Source organism: Hemiscyllium ocellatum, chromosome 33 (assembly GCF_020745735.1).
Source record: "Hemiscyllium ocellatum isolate sHemOce1 chromosome 33, sHemOce1.pat.X.cur, whole genome shotgun sequence".
NCBI classification, from domain to species: Eukaryota; Metazoa; Chordata; class Chondrichthyes; order Orectolobiformes; family Hemiscylliidae; genus Hemiscyllium; species Hemiscyllium ocellatum.
This window is the reverse complement of record NC_083433.1, coordinates 2,993,813-3,013,184: the sequence shown is the minus strand read 5'-3', so window position 1 is coordinate 3,013,184 and position 19,372 is coordinate 2,993,813. Positions and strand designations below refer to the sequence as shown.

General features: G+C 43.9%; 1 protein-coding gene across 4 annotated transcripts in view; it reads left to right on the top strand.

Annotated features, from left to right (window-relative positions):
* The window catches only part of LOC132831295 (synaptogyrin-1-like), a 39,561-nt gene that overhangs the window by 12,279 nt on the left and 7,910 nt on the right, over positions 1-19,372 (top strand). For all 4 annotated transcript variants that reach the window (XM_060849344.1, XM_060849345.1, XM_060849343.1 and 1 more), the window contains exon 2: positions 17,239-17,476. In XM_060849344.1, the coding sequence (XP_060705327.1) occupies positions 17,239-17,476 (238 nt within the window). The remainder of the gene's footprint in view (positions 1-17,238; positions 17,477-19,372) is intronic.

The window sequence follows — 19,372 nt, the reverse complement described above, 5'->3', positions numbered from 1 at the left end:
AGAGTTACAATTATGCTAGAACTGGCTTTTAAAGGAAGGATAAGGACTGTCCCCTACTTTTGCAGCACCTTTGAGAACCTTAGAACATCCCAAAACTCTAGACAGAAGCATCATCCCCATTTCATTGTAGTAAGGAAGGCAGGGAATCTGTCTACAGCAAGGTGCCACAAACAACAATATACAAATGATCAAATAATTTGATTTTTAGTGGTGATGATTGAGGGTTAAATATTGATCAGGACAATATGGTAGAATTCCTCTATTCTCCTTCAGAACCATAGTCCCTTTTCATTCCTCTGAGAGAGTCGAGGTAAGCCTTGGATAAATGTCTCATTAGATACGAGTTGAAGTAGGTGATTTCCACTTTGTATTATAGGCATGTATGTACATTTTTAAAATGCTGGTATCAGCACATTATAGGAGAAATTGCATCTGTATTGCTACCTGTTAATGTATGTGATACAGTTGTACGATGTTCTTTGATTTGTATATTTAAAATCACATTCAGCTCCCAGTGATGAACCTGTTACAACCCATACCTTACCCTAATGTTAAATAGGCTAAAATATTCTTCTGATGCAAGTTGCGATTGTAAGCAGAAGGTCAGCAGCCACTTTGAGTGGTATTGTGTGGTTCAAATGCCCAGAGTGATAAAATCAACTTCATTTGTTGTCTTTGGGAATCATGATCTGTGATGTAAGGTGTATGGTTTCTATATATTGTAATATCATGTATTTCAGACTTTTGGATTTTGGACTAGTGGTAAGTGGGTTTTGAGTCTGTTTAATGATTAATTTGTAAGTATCTCTGTAGCCATGGTGATTTTTTTATTCAAAACATGTGAGAGTGAGTTTTTGGAGAGTAGTTGGTTTTATTTACATTTAGGTAAGTTTTGGGAATGAGCAGAGTACATGTATATAGTTGTGCTTTGGAGTTCATTTTAGAAGGTCAGAGATTAATTGTTCTTGTCTGAGTGGAGATGCCCAAAGCTTGATTTCCATTTGCAGAAGTATTGGTTGAATGTTTAAAACAGTTGCTCCTGTAGAAAGGAGACAATTTAGAAATGTTGAGGAATAGGATACCTCCATATAAGGAGTTTAGTTTGAAATTTCAGGCCAGAATTGTTTGGTTAAAGCCCTGAAGGGGTTATTCAGTGCTGAGAAATTTAAACTGTGTGTGAAGGCTTAAAGAGGCCATCAGATTCTCAAGACTGGAAACTGAAGCCAAATTAAATTAAGTCTGAAAGATGTGATGGTGAAGGGAGTTTTCTCTGGTGTGAGTAATTTAAATAAGTCCTGTTGTGATTAATGCGATTGTATTTTACTGTTGTTCTGAAATCTTTAAACTTGTGTTCATAGAGTCATAGAGATGTACAGCATGGAAACAGACCCTTCAGTCCAACCAGTCCGTGCCGACCACATATCCCAACCCAATCTAGTCCCACCTACCAGCACCCGGCCCATATCCCTCCAAACCCTTCCTGTTCATATACCCATCCAAATGCCTCTTAAATGTTGCATTTGTACCAGCCTCCACCACAGGGTTACTCTTCGGAGGGTTGGTGTGGACTTGTTGAGCAGGGGGCCTGTTTCCACAATGAAGGGAATCTAATCTTTTTAAAAAAAGTCTATCAATGATGCATTCACTGAGGATGTGTCTCAGATTACACATTCTGAAGAGAAAGGTTTGGGACCAACTCAGTCCTGCTACGCTACCCTGAGTCCCCAACCATCAAAATCCACAGCAAGTCCCTGGACAATGTGGATCATTTCCATACATCTGGAGTCTCCTTTCAGTGTGACCAGACATTGGTGATAAATCCAACATTGACTTGATTTTGACAGTATTAGGCAAGAACGTTCAAAAGCTGATTGGGGGCAGATGTTCACAGGTAAAGGGATGGCTGGAAAATGGGAAGCCTTCAGAAATGAAATAACGAGAATCCAGAGAAAGTAAATTCCTGTCAGGGTGAAAGGAAAGGCTGGTAAGTATAGGGAATGCTGGATGACTAAAAAAATTGAGGGTTTGGTTAAGGAAAAGAAGGAACCATATGTGAGTATAGACAGGATAGATCGAGTGAATCCTTAAAGTATAAAGGAAGTACTTAAGAGGGAAATCAGGAGGGCAAAACAGGGACATGAAATCGCTTTGGCAAACATAGTTAAGGAGAATCCAAAGGGATTTTATAAATACATTAAGGACAAAAGGGTAACTAGGGAGAGAATAGGGCCCCTCAAAGATCAGCAAGGCGGCTTTTGTATGGAGCTGCAGGAGATGGGGAGATACTAAACGAGTACTTTGCATCAGTATTTACTGTGGAAAAGGACATGGAAGATACAGAATGTAGGGAAATAGATGGTGACATCTTGCAAAATGTCCAGATTACAGAGGAGGAAGTGCTAGATGTCTTGAAACGGTTAAAGGTGGAGAAATCCCCAGGACCTGATCAGGTGTACCCGAGAACTCTGTGGGAAGCCAGAGAAGTGATTGTTGGGCCTCTTGCTGAGATATTTGTATCATCGATAGTCACAGGTGAGGTGCCGAAAGACTGGAGGTTGGCTAACGTGGTGCCACTGTTTAAGAAGGGTAATAAGGACAAGCCAGGGAATTTTAGACCAGTGAGCCTGTGACCAGCCGGTGGGCAAGTTGACCAGAGCCTGATATCAGTGGTGGGCAAGTTGTTAGAGGGAATCCTGAGGGATAGGATGTACATGTATTTGGAAAGGCAAGGACTTATTAGGGATAGTCAACATGGTTTTATAAATGGGAAATCATATCTCACTAACTTGATTGAGCTTTTTGAAGAAGTAACCAAGAGGATTGATGAGGGCAGAGCAGTAGATGTGATCTATATGGATTTCAGTAAGGCGTTTGACAAGGTTCCCCATGGAGACTGATGAGCAAGGTTAGATCTCATGGAATACAGGAAGAACTAGCCATTTGAATACAGAACTGGCTCAAAGGCAGAAGACAGAGGGTGGTAGTGGAGGGTTGTTTTTCAGACTGGAGGCCTGTGACCAGTGGAGTGCCACAAGGATCGGTGCTGGGTCCACTACTTTTCGTCATTTATATAAATGATTTGGATGTGCACGTAAGAGGTAAGTTTGCAGATGACACCAAAATTGGAGGTGTAGTGGACAGTGAAGAAAATTATCTCAGATTACAACGGTGGCATAGTGGTTAGCACTGTTACCTCACAGCGCCAGAGACCCGGGTTCAATTCCCGCCTCAAGCGACTCTGTATGGAGTTTGCACATTCTCCCCGTGTCTGCGTGGGTTTCCTCCCACAGTCCAAAAATGTTCAGGTTAGGTGAATTGGCCATGTAAATTGCCCGTAATGTTAGGTGAAGGGGTAAAAGTAAGGGAATGGTCTGGGTGGGTTGTGCTTCAGCAGGTCGGTGTGGACTTGTTGGGCCGATGGACCTGTTTCCACACTGTAAGTAATCTAATCTAAACTAATCCTCTGGCAACTCATTTCATACACGTACCACCCTGTGTGAAAAGATTGCCCAGTAGGTGTCTTTTATATTTTCCCCCCTCACCCCAAACCTATGCCCTCGAGTTCTGGACTCCCTGATCCCTGGGAATTGACTTTGCCTATTTACCGTTTCCATGCCCCTCAATTTTGTAAACCTTGAAGGTCACCCCCTAGCCTCCAGCGCTCCAGGAAAAACAGAAACACTGCATCAATTCACCAAATCTCCCTTCAAAATACTCACTAAACCTAAAGGTATGGTTAGGGTAAACAGAAGGAAACACCACTTCAAAATCATGGCGAGAGACTTGGCAATCTTTAAATGATATTACCATTTCTTGATCTCCAGCAGCCCACTACCACAGAGAAATTTAGGATGAGCAATATATAATACCTTCAAAAAGATTCTCACCTCAAGCTTTTCTGAAACTACATATGCAACTTAAGTGCTGGATATATACAATTGCTCTAAATAAAAGGCCTTTTCCTTCCAATGTAGCACACTTCATTTAGTTGGTATCTTAGTCACTACATTTGTCCTGATCGTGCTGCTACCCCTGCTTCCCTCAGGCGACAAACAATAACCCAAATACCAGGAAGGTGAAGGAAAAAAGGTGTAGTGTTGATGATTTTGACAGTTTTAAGAAGAGCCCATGACTTAAGACAGTCATGGTGCACCTGATTCACATTGTGGATGGTGGAGCTAGACCTCCTTGCTGCTCTTTAAGACTTTTTGGTACAGATTTCTCATTTCAGGCAAAAATGTGATCAGTACATCAGTGCTGCCATTTTCACCCTGCTCCTTGCACAACCAACCTCACCCAAATAATAACCAACGTTCAAGGGGGAAAAAAAACAATTTAAAAAAGGTCATAACATCCACCCAAATTTGGTTGCAATCATATCAGAATCCCTACAGTGGAGGGCAGCACTGACCTTTTTCTCAAGGGAAGGTGAAGTCCTAGTGGTATCACCAGGAGACCTAATCCAGAGACCCAGATAATGTTCCGGGGAGCCAGATTCAAATCCCACCATGGCAGATGGTGGAATTTGAATTCAATAAAAACACATTTGGAACATGTCCAAATGCAACAAGGTCCAGACAATATCCAGGCTAAGGCTGACAAGTGGCAAGTAACATGCACGCCATACAAGATGCCAGGCTGTGACCATCACTAAGAGACAGAATATAGTCACTATCGCTTGACTTATATATGAACAGTTTGATTCTGGTTATCCTTCCTTGCCTTTGCGTGATAAACTTCTGTTAAAACTTCATCTGCAGCATTGCATGTTTGTGTTTCAGTAAAAGGCCACATTGTTAAGGCCAAAAATATCTATCAAGTCAAATTCCTGTTTGGGATTTGAATTGTCAATAATAACATTAGCTGGGGACATAACACATGATATAGTACAAAAGAAGCCCTTTAGAAACTTGAGAAAACATGAGGGTTTCGCAATTACCCCACAACTTCCCGCCCTCAAAATAAACCCACAAAAAGTTCCTTTTACAAATATTTATCGAAATTCTTTTTGTAAGTTCCTGTTGAATCTACTTCTCCCTCCCTTTCAGGCAGTATGTTTTAGATAACAATACCTTGCTGTGATAAAACAGTCCCCCTTATCTCTATCTGAGTAGCAAAAACCAGTTGTAATGCAGATTGAAACTGCGGGAGTTTGTCCTGAGCCCCTGTTTTAGTATGGGGCGATCAGAGACACTTGGGTTGTGGGTGTTTTTTGCAGGTTAAACATTTGATCCATAGTATTGATGTTTATTGTATTTAATTCAAGAATCATGTCACGGTCCAAAGGCTGAAGTGCAGTGTAAATTACATCACAAAATCCATATATAGATGAAGTAATCAGGTTAAAAGCATATAATAATCATGTAATTGCCAAAATAGGAAAACAAATTTAATAGAAAACAGGGAAGTGGTAGATGGGATATCAAAAGAAGGGTAATGTTGAACGAAATGTATAAACCAAACACTGTTGCTGCACCACTGAAGCCCGCACAGTCTTCATTGACCAAGATAGGGTTAGTCTTACATCTGGGAGTGTTAAGTATGGGCTGATCTACCAGTGCTTCCATTATACAAAGGGAAACCTTGCTAATGGATTTATGTCAGGCATTTATTACCACAACTGAGTTGAGAGGAGAAAGTCCTTCTATATCCAGTTTAATCAGCCCATTCCCTGTTCAACGGGAGAGATTGACACTGAGAGACCTTTCTCGTAAGGAGATTTCAGAGAGGGGAGGAATAGAGGTCAGGGAGGGCAGGTTTCGGGGTCGTCTGTTTGCTGCATCACTGAAGCTCTTGTTGATTCTCTGTTCCCTTCTGATTAGATGCCTGGAGGATTAGCTTCCTTAGTAAAACACTGCTACTGGGGAGAAAGAAGCAAAGAGAACAATGGGATTTAGTTGGAGGGAGTGTCACTTGCAGACCACCATCCAGTCTCATTCATTTGGAGGGAGGTTTTGCTTGAAAAATTGTAGCTTATTTCCAGAGTGCTCAATCTTAAATCCACTTGCTTCTTGAGCTTTTAGCTGGATTTGAGCTAGATTTCCATCATCTTGAGTTCTCTGCCTGAGGGCAGGTTCCACCCACAGCATCATGACAAAGAGATGAATTTACCGCAGCCAGACTGGGGTTGACAGCTACTCTGGCTGTTGGTATCTATGTGCAATATGTGGGAGGTCATGGCCCCAGCTTGGGGTTTTCTATTCATTCATAGAATGTGAGCTCAGCCAGCCTGTATTGCCCTTCCTTAACTGATTCCCATTGCCTGTAATTTTGTTTGGGCCCTGTGATGCCACATATGGTTGAACACAGCCTTGGTGTCAAGGGTAGTGTCTCTCTTATTCTCACCTGGAGTTCAGCAATGTCCATCTTTGAGCCCAGACTGTAATGAAGTTTGGGAGCTGACTGGCCTTGGTGCAACCTAGATTGCAAACCAGGCTGAGCGGGCTATTGTTAAGCAAGTGCAACGTGCTAGCACTTTTGATGACCCCTGCCATCATTTTACTGATGATCGAGGGTAACAATCGGCCGAGTTGGAATTATCATGCATTTTGTGTATAGGACATTCCTGGGCATAGACAACTACATGTGCTGGAAGTTTCACCAGCCACAGAAACTTCAGATCTGGGTATCTGAGTTTGAGCAGTGGCTGAGTCACTGTGGTATATTGTTGAGGCTGATTGTTGTATGGGATGGTACATACAGAGAGGTACTCTCACTGCAGCTTAAGTGCCTGGAAGCAGCAAGGGAATGAGCTACCACCAAAAAGATGGTGACGGGGTCCATTGACGTGCTGCTGACACATCACTTTTCTGTTTTGGAAGCTGGTGAGGATTTTGATGTCTCAAGGGAGTGCAATCAGAGCCACATTTGTGGTATTACATGTGCTTTGCTATGTGGTAGAAAAGGAAAATAAAGGAGGAGCAATAGTGATGAGGGATGCATTTGTTATCTTTCTGTGGTCATTGACATGAGTCCAGATAGCACATTGCCCCATTGGTGCCATGGTCAAGAAGCTCTCAGAGCAGCTGCATGACATTCTTCTGGAGGAGGGTGAACAGCCAGAGGTCATGGTCCACATTGTGTCACAAAACTGATCCTTCTCTCAAGGATACTGTATCCTTGATTTTTTTTTCAGAGGGTGGTAAAACACTTCGGGCTCCAAAGCAGCTGGGTTTGGTACAAAGATAAAAGGGCATTGAGAGGCCTCTTTGTTTATATGTAAACAGATGCGACTTTAGGCCAAAGCTTTTATGTTTAGAAGAAACTTGTGTAATGAAAGGGGAGTGGCCAGTCATGGAAACTGAGGTTAAGTTAGGAAGCTCAGCTGTAGAGCTGTGTGGAAGCAGGCTGCTGGACTCTCTCTCCTTCTGCCCTTCTAACTTGGACTTGTAAGCCTTTGTTTCATTTTGACAGTGTGTAAGGGGTTTGTTCATTGGGACTGGTGTGTATATTCAGAGCAGCATAATTAAGTCGTTTGGATAGACTGAGTTCTGTACATATTCTTTATTCAGTTCTTTGTGTTTCATTCTGTAATTTTGTGAATACATTTTTATCTGTTTTAAAACCTGGTAGTCAACCTAGCTGACTTAGAGTAATTTTCACTATACACTTACCAAAACAAATAGCAAAGCTACGGTCTGGGCTGCCTGCTTAACAATGTTTTGAGTGGTCTGGCCTAGTCCATAACAGTTGGCACCAATGGCTTTGGTTGGTATGGAGATGAGGTTCTGCAATCAGAATTTAAGGAGTTAGGTAGGAAATTAGCATGCTCGACCTCAAGTGTATAATAACCTCCAGGTTATTCCCAGTGACTGGTGCAAGTAAGCATCGAAATAGGGCAGATGAATGCATGGCTAAAAAGTAGTGCAGGAGGGAAGGCTTTAGATTCCTGGGACACTGGGACTTGCTCTGGAGTTGAACATTCTGCATCAGATCGATTCTCTGATTTGGTGCTCTGATCCCCAACTAGCCAACCCTCATGGAGTCCAAGGTCAGAGTAGCTGTGGCTCTTTCCTGTATTTTGCAGCCTGGAAATGAGATAGGCTCCAGCATTCTTTCTGTCACACAGCCATTCCCACTGCCTGATATTGGTATTTATTGGTAGAATTGACACATTGACTCTCGAATGTTCTAAATGCACCTTCCTTGTCGTTAAGTCCCAGACCGGGATGAGGTAGGGATGCTCCATTGCACTGTGAGATGACCTGTGTTGTACCTACTTCCTCTTCATAGATTTTGTTCATTGTAACTTGCCAACCTTGACACCTCTGATTAACAAGGTATGGAGCAAGAGAAACCAGCAAATAAAAGGCCATAGCTTAACAGGGTCAGAGAAGCAGTGGTGAAGAAAGGGGACAAGATAGTGGAACCAGTAATTGAGAGCAAGTCTTGTGCAAGTAAGACTCCATCGCGCAGCAGTGGGTAAGCTAGGCTGCTGGAAAGGTTCATTTAGTGTGATGTGTTTGAATTCTGTCAGCTGCCTAGTGGAAGGTATGCCCAGCTCTTCAAAGCTACCTGTGAGCATCTTTGAGCACCACTCCCCTCTTGTGTGAATGACCTGCTCCAGTCTTTACAAGCTACAGAGGCAATACAATAGAGCACAATTCTGACAAATTCATGAACAAACTCTGCTGTGATCTCATCAGATCTGGCCTTAAATCCTCCAGTTCTGGTTATGCAGATGCAAAGCAGCAACTTGCATTTGTACAGTGCCAAAGCACCTCTCAGATACCTTAATTTTAAAAAAAAGTTGATACTGATCCTCATGGGATTCTAGAGCAACAAACATAGTTTAGGTCAAATCGCTATGTTTTAGGAGGACCTCTTAAAGACTGAGACAGAAAGGCAAAGAGATGTAGGGAGAGCAATCTAGAACTTGGGCCCCAAGCAGCTGAAGACACAACTGCCTGTGAATGGAGAATACTCAGGAGACAGAGGTGTGCAGATGACACTGAGGATGATCTGGGGCTGGCAAAGGTAAGAGCTGAGCAAGGCCATGAAGACTTAAAGGATGAGAATTTGAAAATTGAGGCATGCCATTGTAGGTGATGCAAAGCACTCGCAGCTACTGAACTGAGTTTGTCTTTCTGTCGCTGTTTTATAAAGAAATGTGGCAACTGCTCTGAGTACAGCAAGAGCCCACAAACCGTCAAGAGATGGGTGAGCAGACAGCATGATGACATTTAGTACCTGTTCTTCTCTCCCTGGATAGCATGTTGATTGCCAGCTTGATGCTCCTCCATATCCTTAAATTTCCGCAGTCGCTGGGTAGCACCTTTTGCATCTTATGATGTGGCTAACTCTGGCAATGCTGATATTTCTTGCCTGTCGATCTGATTTATCCTTGTGCAGGTGGTGAGGAACTGCAGAACAGAAATTAGGAAGAAAACTCCAGGGATTGATGGGCAATTCCCCCAATTTGGTGGTAGTTTCCTCTGGCCTGTGCCCTCGTCAAACTAGGCGCCAGAGGTCACTGATCTTTGGGAGGATGTTCAATAACAGTGATCATTATTTTGGGCTCTAGGAGTTTCAGTCTTATTTTTCAGTCTTAATTGAAGCCTTAAGGCCGAAGTGTTGCTGTAACGTGGTCACAGTTTCTCAAATAATCCTCACCCTGCTGCCCCAGTTACGCTGCAGCAAATTACTGGCTCTTTCATCTTGGCTGCTGCAGGGCCTGTGAAGAACAAAGTCACCACACAGTCCAGCAAATTAGCGTCGGTATTTTTAAGTTCCGCCTGAGGACCACGTGGACCCAAAACCACCTCCCTTCGGATTGAGCAGATGAAGAGCCAGCATTGAGACCTCTCCCGTGCTCCTCATGTGACAAGCCCACTGTTTGTTGTGTTGGCCGCTTGAAGTTTCTGTTTTTCAGTTCCAAGCTGTAGGAGCCTCAGCGCAAAGTCCAAACTAAAACAGCCAATGCAGTCCTGAGGAAGGGCCTACATTGTTGGCAGAGCTGTCTTTCTGATAAAGTCTTAAACTTAGATCCTGTCTGTGCTCATAACGGGATGCAAAAGGTCCCATGGCCTTATTTGAAGAGGGATTTCACCCTGGTGTCCTGTTTCCTATATATATCCCTCAACTACCGTCATTAAAACAAAGTACTGTAACATTTATCACACTGCACAAGCAGTAATTTGCCATGTTTCTTTTATTCTAGCAACTACACCTTGATGCCTATAAAGTGCTTTGAAATATGCTTTCTATTTTCATTTCAGCAACTCTGTATTTTTAGTTACGAAATGCAGTCGATCTTTGGAAGCTTTACTGCATCCTGGGAATCAGAAGCAATTACTTTGAGTCAAACTGGGTTAGTGGGAAGGATGGTACTTGGAATTTTCCAACTCAGAAACAGGCCCTTTGGCCCATCAGCTCCTCCCACCCCCACCTTATGTTGTCAACATAACCTTCTGTTTCTTTATTCATTGTACTACGTCTTATCCAGCTTTCTATTAAAACATCCTGAATAGCCACCTCAGCTGGCTGGGATCTCTGCACTCTCCAAGTCTGGTCCCCTGTGATGTCTTCACCCATTTTAACCAGTTCACCATTGGCGACCATCTTCATTCAACTGTCTGGAATTCCCTCCTGCACCTCAATATTGGAAGGATTGTGTTTATGTACATGAGTGCTTCAAAAACATTATACCTGTGCCTTGCAGATTAAAATACAGTATTTTAGTTTAAAGGTGAAATGATATCTGAGCTCTGCGGTCCTTCCATATTCAGGCGTGAATGTTGGTGGACAATTGAACAACTCACTGGAGGAGGAGGCTCCACAAATATCCCCACCCTCCATGATGGAGGAGCCCAGCACATCAGGGCAAACAAAAAAGCAACTGAGGTATTTGCAGCAATCTGTAGCTGGAAGTGCCAAGTGGATGGATGCAACGTTTTCACATATACACGGAGGTCTGTTTATGCAAAGATCTGCCAGAGGAAGTGGTAGAGATGGGTTCAGTTGCAACATTTAAAACTCATTTGGACAGGTACATGGATAGGAAAGGGTTAGAGAGATATGGGCCAAATGCAGGCAAATGAGACTAGTTCAGTTTAGGAAACTTGGTCAGCATGGATGAGTTGGACCGAAGGGCCTTCTCCTGTGCTGTATGACTGTGTGTCCAGAGATCACCAGTATCACCGACCCCAGTCTTCAGCCTAGTCGATTTACTGTATGTTGTTATACCTTATCAGGTAGTGTTCTGGAAATCAAGGCTTGCTACTCTTGGAGACTTCACAAATGTAAAAGATTTTTAAAAATTTCCTGCTTTTTTATACCCAGGTTGACAATGTATGATTAGATTAGATTTCCTACAGTGTGGAAACAGGCCCTACGGACCAACAAGTCCACACCGACCCTCCAAAGATTAACCCACCCAGACCGTTTCCCTCTGACTAGTGCATCTAACACTATGGGCAATTTTAGCATGGCCAATTCACCTGACCTGCACATCTTTGGACTGTAAGAGGAAACCAGAGCACCCGGAGGAAATTCATGCAGACACTGGGATAATGTGTAAACTCCATACAGACAGTTGCCTGAGGCTGGAATTGAACCTGGGACCCTGTGCTAACTAGTAAACCACATGCCACCCCTGGTATTATCCAGGTTTCTGTATTTAGCATCTATTTATTTGTCTAAATAGTAATTGTTGTTAACTGCAAGTTGATAGTTATGTGCTGTCAATATATAACTACTTTAGTTAAAACTCTAGCCCACTTATAAAATTCTGCCTCTAGCTCACATACACAAAGACATCAAACAACATGGGTGTTAAAGATTGAGGGAGGTGGGATCTGAGGGCAGCAGTTCAGTGAGTCCTGTCAGAGTTTGCTGATCGGAATGCCGATTCTTTATCTTCCTTATTAGCCTGTTTTTGCAGGAGGCACAGGGTGACTGATTTGCATTTATAAAGGTCTCTAACGTATTAAACAAAAATCACAGTTTACAGTAACTGGAAAGGGGAAACAAACTGGCTGTTTTCAGATTTGAGATGCTTTTCTTTTACTGCAGCAGAGCAGAAACAGCACCTTCCTTCCCCAAGGTCTGATAGCTTCTGCCCCAAACATTCCTACCCCAAAACTGTTTGGCTACCTGGGAGCCAATCACATGGCTGTTGGCAGGCAGAAAGCCTTTGTCATTGGTCTGTGCAGTAGTGACCAAGTATCAATCAGCTACCTGTAGCCAGTCAAATCTCCCTTCAAACACAGCTCCCTGGTTCCAGCTCCTCTGTAATCAGGATTCCCCCACTTGTTGAATCAACAGCTATGTGAACAGTATTTACATTGAGTGTCAGGTAATATGCTTTAAAAAAGTGCAGTGATTTTGAACTAGCCTCATTTTGTAATACAGAAAAATAAAAAACTCAGATCTTTACAATGTGATATCAAGAAACAGCTGAAGGCACTGGATACTGTAAAGGCTACAGGCCTTGACAATATTGCAGTAATAGCAATGAAGACTTGTGCTCCAGCAATTGCAGAGCCCTAAGCCCAGCTGTCCCAGTACAGTGACAACACTGGAATCTGAATTGAATTGAATTTATTGTCAAATGTACTGAGGCACAGTGAAAAGCTTTGTCTTGCGAGTAATCCAGGCAGATCACAGAGTTAAGTAGCATAGATAGTAAATAATGGTTACAGCAGCAAAAACTAAAACACAGCTACAGGCGAATGTTAAGGGTTTGTGAGTCCATTCAGCATTCTAACAACAGTAGGGTAGTAACTGTTTCGAAACTGGCTGGTGCGTGTGTTCAGACTTCTATACCTTCTTGATGGTAGAGGTTGTAGAAAAGCATTGCTAGGGTGGGATGGATCTTTGAGAATGCTGGTGGCCTGTCCTTGACAGTGGGTAGATTCTGTAGATGGAAGGTTGGCCTTTGTGATTGTTAGGGCTGAGTTCACCATTCTCTGTAACCATCTCCGATCTTGAATGGTACAGTTACCATACCAGGTAGTGATACATCCAGACAGAATGCTCTCAGTGGCACACCTATAAAAGTTGGCGAAGTTATTTCCTGTCATGCCAAATTTCCTCAGCTGTCTGAGGAAAAGGAGATGTTGTTGGGCCTTTGTAACCAGTGTGTCCACATGAACAGTCCAAGAAAGCTTGTTGTGGATGACCACTCCCAGGAGCTTGACAGTCTCCACTCATTCCACCTCTGTGCTGTTAATGTGCAGGGGGCATGAGTAATATCCCACCGAAAGTCAGTAATGAGTTCCTTGGTTTTGCTGGCATTGGGAGCTAGTTCAGTGCACCATTTTTCCAGGTCTTCCACCTCCTGTCTGTAGTCTGTTTCGTTGCCATGTGAGGTTTGACCGAATATGGTGATGTCATCAGCGAGCTTGTAAATTGCATTAGTCTGGTATTTGGCAACACAGTCATGGGTATACAGTGAGTACAGTAGGGGGGCTGAGTATGCACCCCTGGAGGGGGTTCCAGTGTCGAGTGTTAGTGAGGATGAAATATTGTCCCTAATCTTCACTGATTGTGGCCTGTGGGTCAGGAAACTGAGGATCTAGTTGCAGAGACTGGGGCTTAGTCTGAGATCACTAAGTTTAGAACTCACTCTCAAAGGGATAATAGTGTTGAAGGCTGAACTGTAGCCTTTGAGTAGGATTCTTATATAGCTGTACTTGGTGTCATGATGTTCTAGGGAGGAGTGAAGGGCAAGTGATATGGCATCTGACGTGGATCTGTTGGTCCAATAGGCAAATAGGAGTGGGTCAGGGGTAGTGGGGTGGCTGGAGTTGTTTAATGCCATGACCAACCTTTCAAAGCACTTCCTACCACTGGGTGGTAGTCATTGAGACATGCTGCATGAGCCTTCTTAGGCACAGGGATAATGTTGGCATTATTGAAACAGGCAGGGACAGTGGCCTGCTGCAGGGAGAGGCTGAAGATGCCCGGGAAGACCTCTGCCAGTCGATCTGCACATGCTCTGAGTGCACGGCCTGGTACTCTCTGTTCCCATCACTTTCCTTGGATTAATGCACAGGAAAACTGATCTGACCTCTGATGCAGTGACTGTTAGGATAGGTTTGTCAGGACGTGTCGGAATAGGTGCTACCTCTCTGCCAAAATTCTGCTCAAAGCGAGCATAGCAGGCGTTGAAATGGTCTGGGAGGGATATGTCATCGTCAGCTCTCTTGCACTGACTCTTTTTAGAACCTGTGATGTCATTCAGTCCTTACCATAGTCGCTGGGTGTCTGTCTGGGTCTCTAGTTTGGATCGGTATTGGTCCCTGGCTATCTTAATGGCTCTGCGAAGGCTATACTTGAATTCCTTATATTTAAGTGGGTCTCCTGATCTGAAGGCCTCACACCTGGTTTTCAGCAGGTTCTGTCTGTCCTGATTCATCCAGAGTTTCCTGTTGGGGAACATCCAGATTGACTTGCTTAGTATGCAGTCCTCCACACACTTACCGATAAAGGCTGTGATGGTGGTGGTGTACCCCACCTGGGTATCTATGGACTGTTTGAACATGGCCCAATCAGCTGATTCCAAACGGCACCGGAGTTGATCCTCTGCTTCCACCGTGCAGCACTGGACCTTTATCCGCGAGGGGAAGTCTTCGCTTGAGCTTTTGCCTGTAAGCCGGGAGAAGAAATACGGCATTGTGGTCTGAGTTCCCAAAACAAGGAGTCTACCTAACAATTTGGATAATTGTCCAGCAATGTCCTGTACAGCAAAATCCATTTTGGCCGATTACCACCACAATCTACACTCAATCATTAATCAAGTAAAGGAAGGTGTCATCAACAGTGCTAACAAGTAGCACCAACTCAGCAATAACCTGCTCAGTGACACCCAGTTTGGGTTCACCAGGACCACACGCCTCCTGACCTCATTACAACCTTGGTTGAGCAGAATTGCAATGATGAGATAAAAGTGACTGCCCTTGACATCAAGTCCACATTTGGTTGATAGTGGCTTTGGGGAGCCTTAGCAAAACAGGAGTCAATGGGAATCGGGGGGCAGGGGGCAAGTCTCTGCTGGTTGCAATCATACCTGGCACAGAGGAAGAGGATGGAGATTGTTTTGGAGAGTTATTGGATGTCAGTCATTTCAGCTCCAGGATATCTCTGCAGGAGTTCCTCAGGATGGTGTACTAGGCCTAACCATCCTCCAGCTGCTTCATCAATGACCTTTCCTTCATAAGTCAAAACTGGGAATGTTCAGCATCATTTCACAACTCCTCAGTGACTGAGGCAGTCCATGCCCAAGTGCAGTAAGAACTGCATATTATACAGAATTGGGCTGAGAAGTGGCAATTAACATTCACACCAGGCAAGTGGTGACCAGGCAATGATAGTCTCTATGAAGAGAGAACCTAACCATCACCTCTTGCCTTTCAATGGTGAATTCATTGCTAAATTCCCCCCACGATCAACATTCTTGGGGTTACCATTGACCAGAAGCAGAACTGAACCAGCCTTTTTAAGTAGCTACAAGAGCAGGTCAGAGGCTAGGAATCTGCAGCAAATAACTCCGCCTTATCTCCCCAAAGCCTGTCCACCATCTACAAGTGTGATGGAATATTGCTCACTTGCCTGCATGGGTGCAGTTCTAACAGTACAGAAAAAGTTCAATGCCATCCAGGTCAAAGCAGCCCACTTGATTGGCACCACATCCACAAATGTTTACTCTCTCTACTATCACCGCTTCGTAGTAGCAGCAGCATGTAACCATGGTGACAGAGTTAGAGTTAGACACACCACCCAGAGCTCCTCTACTCGCGAGTTCCTCCTCTCTTTTCTCCCTCTTGCTGCAGTTCCCCTCCCCCCACCTTTTAACTTACCTCACCTGAAGGGAATGGAGAACGGCATCCATGACCAGCCCAGCGCAGGAGATCAGTTACAGACAGGGGGAGCACAGCGTGCACGGGGTGAGTCCCGGAGTGCGGTGCACACAGGCAGAGTCCTAGAGCGGGGCACAAAGTACGTGCCTCTGGCTGAGCCGCAGCCTGAGTAGGTGTAGAGGGAGCCCAGGCTGGCTGGGGGAGTGAGTCCTGGATGGAGACCAGGACGTTGAGGTAGCAAGGTCTCGTGTTCTGAGGCCTAGCGGGCATGGAGTACTTTAAAGATATTTTTTATTCTCATTCAGGAGTCTTTATAGACTCTGTATTCCCATGTTAGTCTTTTTTTGTTTCACTATTTCAATTCTGTAACAACACTTAAAATATCTGTACCTAGGTCCCCTGTACTTAAGATGGCACCAAGAGGCCAAAATACAATCTTTTCACTGCAGTCATTCAAGTGCATGTGACAATGAAGGCTATTCTGTCCTAACCTAGTCAATTCTGTTCATCAATAAGACGCATTGCAGAAATCAATAAAGGCTCCTTAGACAACAACTTCCAAATCCACAACCACTGCTGTCTAGAAGGACAAGGATGGCAGATACATAGGAACACCACCATCAGTAAGTTCCCCTCCAAGCCACTTCCCATCCTGATATGAAAATGTATCACTGTTCCTTGATTTTTCAAGTCAAGACTGTAACTCCCTGACAGTGCTATGATGAGCCAGTACTATATGGACTACAATGGTTCAACATGGCAGTCACCACCACTTTAAGAGGAATTAGGTGTTAGCAATCAGTATTGATCAATTCATGATTTAATAAAAACAAAAGTGTGATGTCCTACTTGCTGTGCCTCGAGGAGTGGCTGGTTGGGGGGGAGGCTTCTGTACAGGCAACCTTCACTGGTCAGGCTTCAGGCTACCTGTTGGCACACTCACTCTCCCTGGCATGCTCTCCCTTCTCTTGCCTCATCCCCTCTCACTTTCACTCTTTCCCACCCCCCCCCCCCCCATCCTAGCACCCTCCCTTGTTCTCTGTCTCACTCACGCACTCTCTATATCTCTCTCTCTCTGCCTTGTGCTCTCTGTCTCTCTATTGTTCCAGCTGTCTAGTTCTCTCTCTTTCTGTGGGGTTAGGCAGTCAAGCACCAAGCTGGGTAGGTGGTCCATGAGGTTGCCATGGCAGCATGCCCAGGAGTCACTTGTGTGATGTTACATTAGAGTGTATTTTATTTAAAGCTGCATTCTCAGACTGTGTAGCTCAGAGTTAGTTAATAAGCATAGATGAATGATGTTGTGAAATTACGTTACTGTTGTAGGCGATAACACCAATTCAGCTTGATATTTAGGGGCCTAAATTGGCCTACAATAAGCTGAACTGGAACACCCAACCTGGAGCTTATCTTCCTTTTTCTCTCCCACTCTGTTCTGTAGCTCTTTTCGATTGTTGTCTTTGGATCAATTATCAATGAGGGTTACATGAACCGACCCACGGAGGTGGAACAGCACTGCATCTTCAACCGGAATCCCAACGCCTGTAACTATGGCATCACCATTGGTGTGCTGGCCTTCCTCGGCTGCATGGCCTTCCTTGCCCTTGATGCTTACTTTCCACAGATCAGCAGCGTAAAGGATCGCAAAAAGGTGGTTCTGGGAGACATTGGATTTTCAGGTTAGTGTTTGTTTCTCAGAGAGTAGTAGATCCTCATGTTTATTGCCCATGAAATTGGAGGAAAAGGAGAGCATTTGGCTCCTATTGCACCATTCGATAAGACCATGGCTGCTTTGATTGTTTTGAATTCCACATTCCCATCTCCACAAATGACCTTAAATTCTTGTTGGCACGGAATTGATCAACCTCGACCTTAAAAATATTCAGGGCCACTGCCCTGCCAATCTAGCCCTGCTATTTCTACAGCTGTTACACAGCTTAATGGTTTTATCACAGTGCACACTGTCCCCAAATTAGCTGTCACACCCAAGTTTCTGTACTTTACCAGAGCTATTTGTTAGAAATCCATTAATTCTAACCACAGATAAACAATTGGGAACTGTACTAATTAAAACACACTCTTTGTCTTGCACACTCACACGTGCACAGACGCAGGCGTACATATATTGAAACTCTATCTTTCATTCTTTCCCTGATTCTCCCTCTCCCCTCGCTGTCTCTCTCTCTCTCATGCACTGACATACACACACATACACTGCCGCACTGTACAGGCAGACATATTAAAATTCTGTCTCTCTCTTACACAGAAACACAAACTCACTCTCAGCCATATACTGTCTCTCTCATGCACGCAGATTAATATAAGTTTATGAATCTCTCTCTGTCTCTTTCTCTCTCTCCCCCTATGACTCTCACCTCCCCCCCCCCCCCCCCCCCCCCACACACACACGCACACACTCATATATATATAAGTTTATAAAATTGCTATTTCTCATTTCATGTGCACTTATACACTACATAAAAAGCCAAGGAAGTTATTCAAAAACAAAAATTGCTGGAAAAGCTCAGCAGGTCTGATAGCATCTGTGGAGAGAAATCAGAGTTAGCGTTTTGGGTCTCGTGATCCATCCTTAGAACTCAACCCAAAATATTAACTGTGATTTCTCACCACACATGATGCCAGACCTGCTGAGCTTTTCCTGCAATTCCTATTTTTGTTTCTGATTTGCTGCATCTGCAGTTCTTTTGGTTTCTGTTGGGGAAATGATTCAATGGTCACATCCACAGAGGTCACTGAGTTGTTTGTTGGCATTTTCCAATCTTTCTCCCCAGGTTTGTTTTTTGTTTCATTTATGAGGAGGCACAGACAATTGATACATTCGCTGTAAAATTTCTTGTTACTGGTTAAAGGCCACAGCTTACAGCAACTGATGAGGGCAGATAAAGTAGCATTCTTTAGACTTTAGGTGTTTTACTGGAGATGAAGACACCGTGTTGTCCCTTGTAGCAATCCAAAGGCTGCTGCTACTATTGTTCACACCCACAAGCTGTTCATCTACCCCAGGGACAATCAGGTAATCGTCAGCTGATGGCCTTTGGCATCCACAACTCATCACAATTCTACAAACCACTCAGCAACCTGCTACCAGCCGAATCTCGTTTTGTGCCCAGCCCTGGTAAACACAACTTAGAAGGAATTTCAGAAACTTACTGTTTAAATGTTCAGAAATGCCTTCCATAATTCTTGGTGTTCAAACAGCCATTTTCATACCGTTCACAATATTAAAATATATGGTCTTTACACCAAAGAGAGAACTCCTATGGGAATAGCAGAGTTTAATTCGATAAGTGTTAGCTGTGACTCCAAATGTAGCATTCCCTCTCTCTCTCGTTCCCTCTGTCTCTCCATTTATGTACGCTCTTACATCTATGCTCACACTCTGTATCTCACAAATGTGCACACTTTCTCTAACTTCCTTTCCCCTTTTGCTCTCTCTCTCATGTGCCTGCACCCTCTCGCATACACTCACTCTGTCACATGTCCTTTCCACTTGTGTTTCTCTTGCTCAATCCCTTATTGTCATGTTCTCCCCCTCTGCAGCTTGTGAGCTATCT